Consider the following 13603-nt stretch of genomic DNA (forward strand, 5'->3'; position numbering starts at 1 on the left):
ATGACAATTGTTGTGCAGCATGTTTTGGGCCTGAAACTTCTTGATGCTTTGAGATAGATTTCAGCAGGTCATATACGGAGTCCTGGCTGCTTTAGAACAAAATTTATTATGTCTTGAATATTATGATCACAGTAATGGAAGTAAGCTTCACATATTTACACAAAAATACATTTTCCTCTTCTTGGGAAAGAAAGCTGTGTCAGTTTAAAATTGTTTCTAAGTACCACCTCTGCAGTTACAGAATTTGCAGTTAAAAAACTTGTGCCTATTTAGGTAGGGATTTTCTTATTCATCAAATATGTTGCATTAACAAAAATACTTGCTAATCTTCTGTTCTCACATTCCCATCCTTTCCTTCAGCTCTTGAAGAGAATGCAGGACGGAGCAGAAATGCCAGTAGAGTCTGCCTGTGTTCAAAAGCTGTTCCAAGCAGAGCCTAAACTATTTCAGCTGATAAAGATGAAGAAAGAGTCCTGCTTCTGCCAGCTGCACTATCACCACATTCTATCACCTTCCCTGACTCTTGTGGCTCCTTGCTGAACTCTCCCAGCCCATGGTGCAGTAAACAGAACAGCTTGACACTGACAGGGACTGAGGATCTCAGAAAGCACACGGACAAACTTTCAGTGAGAAGAGACTATTTATTTCATACCCCTTTAGAGAAGCTTAGCAGATTGGGCCCTGCAGATTTCCAACCAAGGGGCCTTTTCTCATACAGAAAGCTTACCTTTTGTTATTATTATTATTGTGGTTTTTATTCAACTGCCTGCATCTGTTCATTACATTTTTAAAAAAAGGTTAATTAATGGCAACATCTTGTTAGCAGTTTTTTTAGTAGTTTGTCAGACTCTAAGTCAGTAATTCTTCTTGAAGTCCCCCACCCAAAAAAAGCATTAAAAGAACCACCCAGAGCTCTTTTATACGTCTCTGCTTTCAAGTGAAGATTAATAAGATCCTAAATAAAACAAAATCTATGACTTCCTTTACAAAATAATACCTACCAGGTCCTGAGACTCCATAAACATAGCCAACAAAAGCCTCTCTGTCCTCATCGCGTATTTTGGGGAGCTTGGAGAAGTCCATTTTGCCTGTTCAACTGAACAAAAGAAAAAAATAAGAGTCAGTCCTGAAGAACACACACACATAATAAGCTACTCCTCTTCCCTCTGCTCTCTTCTTATTTCCTGTTAAAAAGAACCCTGAACTCATAGTCTGAAGCACCTTAACCACTATGATTTTAAAGCTGTAAAAAGTGAAACAGTAACTGATTTAAACAAACAAAATATCTCAGACTCCTTATTGCAGAAACACAGGAGTAGAACATCACCCCATAATATGCTCTACAGAGTGCTACTCAATGAAAAAGATGCAGTGCAACAATGCCCTAACACTGTTTCTCTGTTTTTAAGCTTGGTAATAGAATATTTAAATGACAGAAAATCTCTTTTGCATTACACATCTCATTACCCCCCTTCAAAATATGGAGTTTTCCATGATTCTGAGTGAGCAAGAGAACGTTCTGGGTCTGCTTTACTGCCACCAGTCCCTAAAATGCAATACTACAAATATTAATTGTGAAAATTCAATTTTTGCTATCTTAAGGTGCTGAATCACAGTATTTAGAGGAAGAAACACAGATTTTCAGAAGCACCAGCACACAAACACGTGAATCCTTTCCATGTGTTGTCTCACAGCTATGCACTATGCAGTCTTTGCTCTCGGTGAAACCCATGGAGCATTACAGAAGAACCGTGCTGAATAATGGGCAAAACCCCCAACTTACAACAGTTAAACAACAGGCTGTCATCTCATGCCAGTAACTGTTTAGGAAATCTAAACAACTGGCACTGGAAAAGCTGTTTTATCACAGACTTCCTCCATCCATGTTTGTGCTGTGACTGACAGTTGGGCTGTCCTGTTTCCGGCGCGGATCAGAGGATTTAGCGGTTTTGCTTTGTGAGCCCTTATCGTGCTGTGTGTTACCTTGGAAACTGATGGGTGTTAGAGAACTGTAAGGCCACACTCTTCCCATTTTTCCTGTATGGACACACTTAGGACACAGCACTGGTGAAAGGTGTGCTATGGCACCCCAGCACAGAACGCACCTGTGCTAATCAGCAGCAAGGCCCTTGTTCGGTGACACGAATTGGGAGGCATCTGTTCACACTCACACTCAAGTCTTTGATAGCACCCTAATCTTACCCAGCATCTTCCACAAGGAAGTACATACAAAGGTATACTCAGGCTTAAAAAGCTGCCTTGTGTACAATAAGCAAGACAACAGCTCCATCCTTTCCATTAGAATTAAAGGATAAATTTTTGCCTATTCTTTGGGAGCAGTAGCTGACTTTTGCTATTCTTGAAATCCTACAGCCATTTTCCAGCCTTTTAATACAATAATACAAGTCCCCTGCCCTCAGCCTCTTTACTGATCTGTAAGTTTCAAATTGATGGCACTGCTCCTTAAGAAAAAGATCTCCCACGATTCCAAACCCCTGTTCATCCTGAAGGAATAGCCTCTCCCTGACTCCATGTCTCTGTGGAGTGTACTGTCTATCATGGCTGCCACTGATTTATTCCACAGCAGCCACCACAACAGCTGATCATGGCTCAATCACCACCAGCTTGGAGCAGACCTGCTAATGGGTCTTGAGCCCAAAGGCTAATCCAGATATCCATTAGATCCCTCTACCCTCCATAGCCATAGGTTATCTTTCACACTTCCCAGTGTTTAGACCCAGGAGATAATTTTGATTTCACTGCTTTTTTCTCAAATGCCTCCTCTGACAAATGGGAAGAGGGAAGGTCCTGGCAAAGCAATCTGCAGTTTCTGAGCAGCTGGTATGAGCTGGTTCTGATCTGACTAACACAACTATCTCATCTTTTTTTGCTTTTAACAACTAAAACTCAAGCAAGCACAATTGCTGTTCATACCGAAATAAGCAGTTGTTCTTATAAATCCAAATTAAACATTAACTTCAATATAACAGTACAGAACAATGTCCAGTGTTGTACTATCAGCATCTCTAAAAGCACAGGAGAGAGTTAAACCACATTCTCATAACTGAATTAGTGACACAGCTTGGCAGTTAGACAATGTCCCATATGAAAGAGTCAAAATACAAAAGCAAGGAAAAGCAGGAACACTGGGCCAGTTTCAATTTAAATTAACTTTTCTTCATAATCCAAACCTGCTTGAAGCAACTGTTTACCTATTAGGGAGGCAAGTAAGAACCTCAGAACAGCCATTCTGCAGTTAAATGGCAACATACTGACAGACAGCACCTGCCTCTCCTGTTCCTGTGGCTGCTCTGCTCCCTCTCCCTTCCTACAGCCACCTTTCTGAAGTGAAAGAGCAGGGGATCCTCCACTAGACCACCTAGCAACACATTAATAAATCCTGTCTTTACCATGATCTCTAGCATCTACACCAACAGCTTTTAAACACATACCTATTCACTATTTCAAGTGTAAAATATGTGAATTCTTTCTCACCTCTGTTTTACCTCCACTATACCTTCAAAGTACAGTCTACACAAAGCCAGTGCCCACCCAGCCAGGCTGACCTCTTTCTTAAGGGGCTACACATCTCTTAACACTGAATACAAATTAGGGGGGAAAAAACCCTAACAGGTTATTTATCTCTGCATCATTTTCTTGCACTTGTGTATTACCACTACAGATTTTCAATTTCTATGGAAAAGCCCTTGAGGGCCAAAATGCTGCCTTACCTTCCTACCTCGTCAGGTATTTTCATTGCCAGTACTCAAAGATAATGAAATTCCCTAAAGCATATATGTACCCCAGAAGCCATGGTAGCTGATCATTTCAGAAATCTACAGAGCCCCTGAGGCCTTTGAAAGGCCTCTTGCCAACACAAGATATTAGGCACTATATGCAATTCCCTCCTACAAAAGCCCACTAGCACACCTACATAGGATATCAGAAAATTTTAATTCCCTTATGAGTAAAGATGCATTTTGTATCCTTTACAATTTATATCTTCCTTTTCTAAAACAGTTCACCAATTGATTTCAAACATGCTCTTAAGCTCTAGCAGTCATATTCTGATTAATAGTACCCAAAAATCAAAGTATTGCTTGCAGCAGAACCTTCTCTGACTAAAAAGTAATTTATTACACTGATTTTAAAGTCCTAATTAAACAAGAAAGAGCCCATAACCTGAGCTTTCTATCTTGGTTTCTCCCCAGCACAGTAATCTGGTTACACAGTAGCCTAAAAAATGTAACTGCCCTGCTCTCAATGTTGGAGAAACCTGGTTTGCTTCACTCTTCCTGGGTTTTGCATCTAGCATTTGATCAGACACAGAATTTACACGATGAACTGCCTTAACACAAAGATTTTTTCAAAATTCAGACTCCGGTGAGATTTTTAGAAGGAACCTTCTTGCAGCAAGGAAGAAAATCTACGACAATTTTACCACATAAACACGGCTCCTTACCTTATTTTGCAGAAGCAGGGAGCTCCAAAAACCCACAGGCCCAATTCAAACGCTAGAATTCAGCAGTGAAGCATCACCGCTTGCGAAATAATCGTCCTTCTAGTGCCCCTACACAGAAGGATGAGAAAGCTGCTGCAGAGGGGAACGAAATTTCTGACACACAGCAGAGGCACAACCACCTGACTTGATGAGTCATCAGTCTCCCTCTCTCTCCCACCAGCACCGAGGAATGCCGCAATAGCAATTCCAGCCACCTCGAGCCCAGCTGAACTCCCATCTGTGCTCTCTCTACTGCACAGGACCGAGCAGAAGAAATTAAAAGGCTTCGGCGTTTGCATTCAGAGCATCCTACAAAGCCGGGAATTCCAGTGTCCAATGAGTGGTGCACACAACTATATAAACGTCTTTGAAAGAGGTGCATGTTTTCTGCTGGGATCTGTTCACCTGCCAGCCCTCCAGTGTAATACAGCCATGTCAGTGTGTGCTGTGCTCTGGAAGAGCTTAACAGAACAATTGTTTAACAACAGACTGCACAGGGAGGCGCTGAACACACCGCAATACTAATTGCATGAGCGTGTTGAACAGTATTGATTGCCTCCAGGAGTCTTGTGAGGCTTCCTTAGGCTCAGAAACCCTTCCCCTGGCCAGCAGAAGCACTAAGGCAATTGTACTACATCCAGCACCTCCACAAAGCAGAGAGCTGTGCCACCCTGAGTGACAGCTGCTGGAATCTGTTTTCAGAGATGGGCAGGCACTGCCCTGTACGCTGAACGGAACACGGGCAGCTGTGTGACCCCTCCCTAAGAATCTGCATGAAGCTGAAGAGCTCCCTGCAGTCTTCACAACTTCTCAAGTCTATCTTTGCAAGTTCTAGGATTACCAGCACTTCAGGTTGCCACAAAAGCCTAGACACTAACCACAACTGTAGTGAAGAGCACAGCATCAGTAATTTGGATGCAGCAGCGTTACATCAGTAAGTCATCAATGGCAGGAATAATTCTGCTAGAATAACTTTGAACTTGAAGGTCATACATTTTAGCACATCTGAAACAGACTAATGTGGTTTGATTTCCAAGGGTAGAAAAATAGAGTCAGAATATAAGCCCTTACATTTGATATCCAGGAAAGCTTAATAGCCATAAACAGTAAAATGTAAGAGTTTTCCAAAGAAAATCATACTTCCTCCTCTTCTTATTAAAAACCTAGACATTACAGGACAGTAAAGATCACCACCCACACTGGACAATCAGCTTAGTGTCACATTGGAGGAATGTTTCAGATTCAAGGCTGCCGACATTTACTGTGCTCACCTGAGCAGACTGTGGCACAGTGCATAAATCCGTGTCCAGCTGCAAGGGCCTCACAAATAACCAGATAATCACTGCCACAGATTTCCTGTAACTAGGACAGTTTAAACTTCCCCTTCTAACAGATGATATCCTTAGGAAGAAGTATTAAAAAAAAAAAAATACAGTGCCTGAATTACTAGTCAAATGCGGAAGTTTGGCAGCATTTTCATATCTAGAATTTAGGATATTGTCCCACAAAAAACAACACACCCAGAACTCTAAAACAGGTCACTGGGAAAGGAAGCCCAATAGTATTCTCAGGAAACCTGTTCCTTCACAGGGTGCAGAGTTATAATTTTACTATAATACAGCAGGGAAATTACTCCAGATTTCTCAGTCGCCAAACAACTGAATTACTGAGGTTCAGAGGCACCTCTGGCAATCATCTACTTCCAGCCCCCAGCTCCAAGCAAGCTGATGTGGGCTGCTCAGGGCCACATCCAAATGCATTCTGATTACCTCCAAGGACGAAGCCACCACAACTCTCTGGGCAACCTGTTCCAGTGTTTAGACACCCCTGCAGTAAAGTGTTTTCCTATGTTTAAAGGGAATTCCTTGTATTTCAGTTTGTGCCCATTGTGTCGTGTTACCTCAGCAGGTAGCACTGAGAAGAGTCCGGCTCCATCCTCTTTGCTCCCTCCCATCAGGTGTTTATATACTTTACAATAAGATTCTCTCTTCCTGAGGCTACATAATCCCAGCTCTCTCATCTGCTTTTCCTACCTCCAAATGCTTAACAGTCCTTGTGGCCCTTTTCTGGATGTACACCCCTATGCCACATCTTTCTTCCACTGAAGAACCCAGAACCATACACAGCACTCTAGATGTGGTTTCCATCAAGTTTAACCAAGGTGAAAAACCACCTCCCTGAACCTGTTGGTGGGATTCTTCCAAACACAGCCCAGGATAGTGCTGGCTGCCTTTGTCACAAGGGCACATTGGCAGCTGATGTCCGGCTTGGAGACCCCCAGTTCTTTTCGGCACTCAGTCAGTCCTCAGCCCGTAGCAAAATATGTGGTTATTCTGCCTCAGGTGCAGCACTTGGCACTTCTCTTTGTCAAACTTCATGGGATTCCTGTCAGCCAACTTTCCCAGTCCAGGTCCCTCTGTATGGCAGCACAACCCTCTGCTACATCAAACACCTCCCAAGCTACCATGTGCACTCTGAGGAAACCAGGCAGGAGTGACGTCCTGTGCTCAACACAACCACGTGGCTCAGTCTTCTCACGACACAGACATCGTGAAGTGAACAGCACCAACCCTCCTGCCAAGCTCTGAGCTAGAAAGAATACTTCTTAAACTCAACAATATGGACATTTTCCCACTTAGTTATTCATACAATTTCAGTTGTCACGGGCGCTTTGAGGCCACCTCTGCTCTAGATCAATCCAGAATCTGCTTAAGTGATGATCAGCTACATACTGTGGACCCATCTGCAACCCTACAAGACCATTTATCTTCCACATAACTTGTTCCTTGGGTTCTTATAAGCCCCCTCCTCTCACATGAGGCTTGCTTTGCTCAGCACATGTACACGTAAATCCACGTGAAAGAGAATTATGCTGCCACTGTCATTGCAGCACATGATGGCTACAAAGTGAGACCATGCAACACTGAATTCATGAAGTCCACCAAAAGCTCCTACTGACCTCTTCCTAAAAACAGCTGGGGGCTTAGCTGTGGGCATGCCAATACATACAAGTTTGATACTTCAAATAAACATCATGCCTTGCATACAAGCTAAAGATATAACAATATATTTATATTTGATACATATATACAACATACAGTATATATTCCTAAAGCAAGGGTGTGAAGTCTGCCTATGCAAGATGTACCATCACTACAAGCTGTAACTCCACCACCCAGGCTTTTATTCAGCAGCTTGGGAAATTCCTTCAGTTAGCCCAGAACAATTCTAGAACAAAGCTGTTTGAACATGACTAAGAAGTCAGCAGCTAAAATAAAACTAGTTAGAAAGGCTGGCAAGGTGTTCATTGCATAAGTACTTTGACCCACTGAAGATCTGATCAGCTCAGTAGATAAGCGGCCTTCAAACATCAAACACAGCTATCATGCTATATCTAGAAGTGATAAAGACCCTAGCTAAATCCATTAAAACACTCCTGTTACTAGAGAAAACCACATTGTCCACATGAAAAAATGTTCATCAACTGACTCATATGCTACAGTTTTCCATAATAGGGTTTTCTATACCAATTCTTTCCTCTCAGCTGAGGCTTCTCCAGAGGAGGAAATTGATGAGCCTCTCCTTAGTTCTTATTTGCTACACTGCTTCACAATTTTATTACTGTGAAAAATTTGACATTCCTTTCAGCCTGCTACACATTCTGCCCTTTGGTTTGATAGACTTTCATATAAAAGAAAGACCTAATGCAACTGAAATCCAAACCATAATACAGAACACTAATACAAAATTCATCTCCTTGTTCTACAGTGACCTTCTTTTCTTATCCTGATCCTGTCATCTAGCTGCTAGGGCTGAAAAGTTCTGCAGCCATCTGCTCAGTGCAATGCTCAGTCATTTCCTCTAGATGAACAGTTTTCATTAACCTCACTAATGTTACTGCTCAACTAAAATCTACCCTGGCTTTTATTAACTAAAAGTCACTCCATTTTCAGGTGTAGTTGGCACTGTTACTTGAAATAACTTTTGTTGCTCTAACCTTTAAGATGACAAACATTAAAATGAAATTAAATGAATACATAGCTGTAAGCAACTGCAACAGCAAACTTTACCACAGTTCAGCAGAGTGACTTCTGAAGAGCTGAAGATCTTACATCAACAGACAAAAGGTGTGCAATTTGACAAAACAACTGTTGCTAGGTTTTTAAGTCAGGCCCAGTTTTACATACAGAATTACACGAGTTGTTTAGGCTCACTAAAATACATCGTCTCCTCTGTAAGCCTCACTACTGCCTAACCCTTCTCCCCAGGTGTAATGGCTAAGCTAAAATACTGAGCATGAGTTTGGAATAAGCATTTCATCATTACACCTAAATTTCATGTCACCTCTAAAGTTAAGATATTACGGAAACTTCAGTTTATCATGCAAGGTATTTGACAGCTAGTTTGAAGAGCTGAACCAGAAGTGAGTCTGCATGAAAGTCTTTGAGAAAGATCCAACATCCCTAGCAGACAGAAGTACTCTTTTATAGCACCTTTGATATAATGAAACACCTGGCTGGAATCACAGCACACCTATTGGCACTGAATTCCAGTAAAAGGAAATTAAGTTGAGGTTGACTTTTCCTATAATGAAAAACTTCATCTTTATGTTTCAAAGCAAGCTAAGCTACATTTGGAAATCTTATGTTCAATAAAATAATACCTGAAGTATTCACAGCTTCTTTAGAACAGCCAGAGGCCTTCCAACATATTAATGTTACCATTGTTTAAACTACATATTGTGGTGAATGTCTGAATATCTACCAGCTCATGCAAATTTATCCCATGACAACAAAACCCTTAAAATTTTAAGGATCTGTAGGCAATTCACATAATAGAATTGCTTATTTAGGCATCTTTACCAATATAGTCTGCAGTTAGTCTGAAATACCATCTTAGGGTGTTTCTGAAGAGCTGCTTTTTAAGGTCTTGCTTTCAGAGTAGGAAATAACGATACAGTGTAACAAGAACAAGGGCCAAACATTTGCCCCACTAACTGAAATTCTTGCAAGATGCAGTTTCTTTGTTCAGATATTAAAAAAAAACCTGTCAAGCCATTCTTCAGACTCTCACACAAAACTTGCATACCTGAAATCTTTTGGCCAGCTATAATAAGTTATTCCCATAAAGGCACAGCTGCCTATGAAGTCCATGGCTTTTCCCATATCCTTTCTATACCTCCTCACACACAACCATCCCAACCACAACTGCTCTTCATGCTTAGGGCACAGAATACAGACATCCAAACCACCTCTCTTCCACATGAACCACCACAAACCACTTCAGTAAGCAAGCACAGCTTAGAGCAGCCTAAAGACCGGATACAGCATCTTCACAGCACACATTCTGGCACTTTTCAGAGGATGTTGTCTGGCAGAAACACAGCTGGGCAGACTGGTCAGCTGAAACCAGAGCACCAACATTTCAACTTGGCTATGAGAATCCTTACAACGTGAGCACTTTTCAATTGTTCAGGAAGGACAAAGAGAAGGCTTTTATACTACAGAGATCCTCTAGAACACCACTGCTCTCAAGCATTTGTATCTGCAATGGGTCTATTTCCAGCAGGCTTTTTAGCTCATTTACCTGTTCAGCACAATGAGTCTCGGTTAACTGGGGCAGCTTCCCCTGCTAGTTTTGGTTCTTGCTGATTACTTTTGATGTGAACATAACAGACTCCCCAAAATGTTGTAAATTATAAGAAAATTAAAAGAGGGGTCACTGTCAGATAAATTAATTCTGAACAGAGTGAGCAATGACACTGAATTTTACCATTACACAAGCTCAGAGGTGTAGTCAAGCTGATGAAACAAGCAAATTCTGCAGCTAAAACTGCTCTTTATCTGCCATTTGGTTAAGTGGTAGTAACAAGGTCTGTTAGACTTTAGGATTTACCCATATAAATCTTACTGGCTTTCACAGTAAACGTATAACTTCAGTAAAGCCAGGCCTTGGAAGGCAAAGTCTGTCAGAACAGCCATATCATGTATGGGCATCTGAAAAGCTGGCAGCAAATGGTCAATGCTTCTGAGACATGGGACTGTTGAACTTGAGAGCTTGACAGACACAGGAGAAATAAATGCTTGGATGAAATAAAGTAACCATACAAAAAATATTTATGAGTGCAGAACTTAATCCCAGGAGAGATGACCAAACCCAAGAATTTGGTACAAGCTTAGCTGTCCACTTCCAAAGGGAAGAATGGAGTGAGCACATCAAAGACAAGCAAAAAGCTTTTTATACCATAAAAGATACAACAATGACAAACAGAAGATCCAGTCAAAACTGGTTCTGCATGTTGGACATTTAGGTGATGATTGGCTTATTCTGCACAGGAAAAAAAGGCTGAGAAGGTTAAATTAATTCTGCTTCTTCTGCTGGAGTAGGACCCTGTTTTTCTCTGCCCAGCTGGAAGGTTAAGGAGTCACATGCTTTAAGATGTCGAGTAAGAATGAATGAGCATGATATTCCAGTTGACTACATGGTCTGTTTTCACTGGCAAAATTCCAGCCTAAAAAAAAAAAAAAATCACATGGACAGCGTTGTTCAACAATGCCTCAATATTTCCAAGTCTGAAATCCCCCACTTTTGAACCAATGAAACAAGCATGGAGAAAAGTATATATTTCAGTCAACGTAGCATTGGGTTGCGGCATGGTTTGTGTTTTGTAGGGTTTTCTTAAAAAGACAGAGGAAAAAAAAAGAGGGATTACTACTTGGTCAGCTGTAGCATTCAACATTTTATGGTCAACATCAAAGTAACCAGACCCCAACTAGATTATCCTGTAATCCTTTTACTCTTTCCAAAGGAGTAATTAGGAGCACAGCCATAGCTCACAAACATGCAATTTAAAAGCACGAGGGAAACCCATCAGTAGGAACTTCCAGGGCTTGAGAACCCAAAGACAAACCATTATGGCATGAAAACACAAGGGGGAATGCACAGTGCCTCTAAAAGAGGAATCATTCGGGGGAATCATCTGGTAACCTGCTGGACTACAGCAGCTTTGGATGACAATGTGTAACAGCAGCACCCATGCCAGCCTGGAAGATAAATGCATGAAGTCATCCTGGGAAAAAAATTAGGCAACAGAAGGACACTTAAGGCACACAGCCTTCATAAATCAGGGTCAATGAGGCATAAAACTGTTAATGTTTATACTTAGACCAAAACAAAAGCTAAATTTAAGCTAATGCTTTATAAAAAAGAAGCAACACGAATCACTCATGGCTCAACCCTATTAGCACTACCTATAGAAAATAACTGTTGATTTGGAAAATGACAAGGCAGCATTTACAGGAAACAGAGATCTTGTGTTACTATTGCAACACAAGACTGCAACCCCCCTTTGAACAGTCAGCTGATGCCAGCAGCCATTTTCCACTGTTGCCTTAATTTCTCCTTCCCTGTTCTCTCAAGCTGATGTCCATGGTGATTTACTATTTCTGAATGTCAGACTTTGCCACCTGATCACAAAATTAAGACTAATTTTTTCCCCACATAAAAGAATAAAGCTTTCCCAGAGGACTTTTCATTACAGACTGATAGGCACAGCAAAAAAAAAATCTGCTGTATTTTTGGTAATTCAGAGATGTGCAGATTCTGGTATCACTTCATATATTCTTACATAGAAAATAATAAAATGTAGATATTATTACATATTTATATTTGCTGGTCATTGAAAAGGCACTTGAAAGTACTGCACAGAGAAGCCAAACATTCAGCTGCTACAGACCTGCACAGTGCAGAACTCAGCACAAATACACCACAACTCACAGCATACTGAAGATCTGCCTCAGTTCTCAAACTTCCACTTGCAAATGCCAGTTCGTATTTGGCATGTTCTTGCTAATAAATCACTTCTAGCAGTCTGTCAGCAGGTTTTCCTGCTTTTCCACCCCCTCTCCATTTCAGCAAGCAGAATTAGCATTTGAAATACCATGCTAGATCAAATAGCCAGTGTACTTTGCTGAAGTATTGCATTACAATGAATAAAACGATCACCAAATTGCTTTTATGCCCAGCAGAAGTGCAAATTCTCTGAGGGAAGACAGTAAAATCTTAGAAAGAAAGACTTTACTTTCTTCCTAAGAAAGTAAATCACTTCGGGCAGCTGCAAGGAATGGATGCATCCTGACACATTATGTGTCACATACTCCAGTGTCACAGCTACCCGTAACACGAACAATATCATCCAGAATCCAGTCGTGCAAATTTCTCTCTTGCCTGTAAGCGAATGCCAAGAGTGATGTTCGGAACACCTCATCTAAGGCAGAATTTTGTCACTGGCTGCAGGAACAGGAAGCACATTTGATGTGCCACCAGGCAATTCAACAGCAAAGCAGCGGGGGGCTCTCCTGCCGCAGCTGGGCTGCACGAGGAGCCCGCAGGAACAGGAACACTCCGCTCCCCGCCGGGCTGCGGCCAGGCACCCAAAGACTCAGATCCACCCACTCAAGATGGTGGGATGACCTGGCACTGGAACCCAGCCGCTATCGCCCTGTTTGTTTTCTGCACGGAACTCTGGCATAGCCCCGGAGCAGCTCATGGGGCGCCTTGGAGGAGCGCTCGGCAGGCTGCTCATTCGGGGCCGCTCCGCTCTCCCGGTCTCTGCTGGCAGCGAAGCGGGGCCGGGAAGCGCATGGCCGCCTCCAGCGGGCTGTGCTGCCGGGACACGGCTCCCCGAAGGTCGGCTGCCCCTGCCCCGGGCCCCGGCGACACCCGCTCCGCAGAGCCGGGGCCGCGCTCCCTCTGCGAGCGGCTCCACCGGGAGACCGCGTCCTTCCCGGGCAGGGTCCGAGCGGGGCGGGGAGCGGCGAGAGCCGCCCCCCCCCTCTCCTTCACCGGCAGAGGAGGGCAACCCCCGGGCGCAGCTCGGGAGAGGCGGCGGCGGCGGCGCTGCGGGGCGGGGGGCGAGGGCCCGAGCGTCTCACCTGGGCCGGCCCGGCGCGCCCGAATCGCCCGAGTCGCTCCGGCGGCGGCGGCAAAGGCGGCTCTGGATCAGCTGACGCCGGGCCCCGCGCGCATGCGCCGCGTCGCACACCGGAAGCGCCGGGCGCGAGCCCTGCCCGACTCCGGGCGGAGCTTCTCCCGCCCAGCCCG

The 13603-nt window shown here is 43.2% G+C and overlaps 1 protein-coding gene across 1 annotated transcript in view; it reads right to left on the reverse strand.

The window, feature by feature from the left end:
- Positions 1 to 13586, reverse strand: part of ATP6V1A (ATPase H+ transporting V1 subunit A) — a 30495-nt gene extending 16909 nt beyond the window's left edge. The window contains exons 1-2 of the mRNA XM_041410840.1: positions 13435 to 13586; positions 1002 to 1096 (exon numbers count right to left, since the gene is read on the reverse strand). Of these exons, the coding sequence (XP_041266774.1) occupies positions 1002 to 1083 (82 nt within the window). The 5' untranslated portion in view covers positions 1084 to 1096; positions 13435 to 13586. The remainder of the gene's footprint in view (positions 1 to 1001; positions 1097 to 13434) is intronic.
- Between the last annotated feature and the right edge of the window lie 17 nt (positions 13587 to 13603).

Source organism: Onychostruthus taczanowskii, unplaced genomic scaffold, assembly GCF_017590055.1.
Source record: "Onychostruthus taczanowskii isolate IOZ18803 unplaced genomic scaffold, ASM1759005v1 scaffold34, whole genome shotgun sequence".
NCBI classification, from domain to species: domain Eukaryota; kingdom Metazoa; phylum Chordata; class Aves; order Passeriformes; family Passeridae; genus Onychostruthus; species Onychostruthus taczanowskii.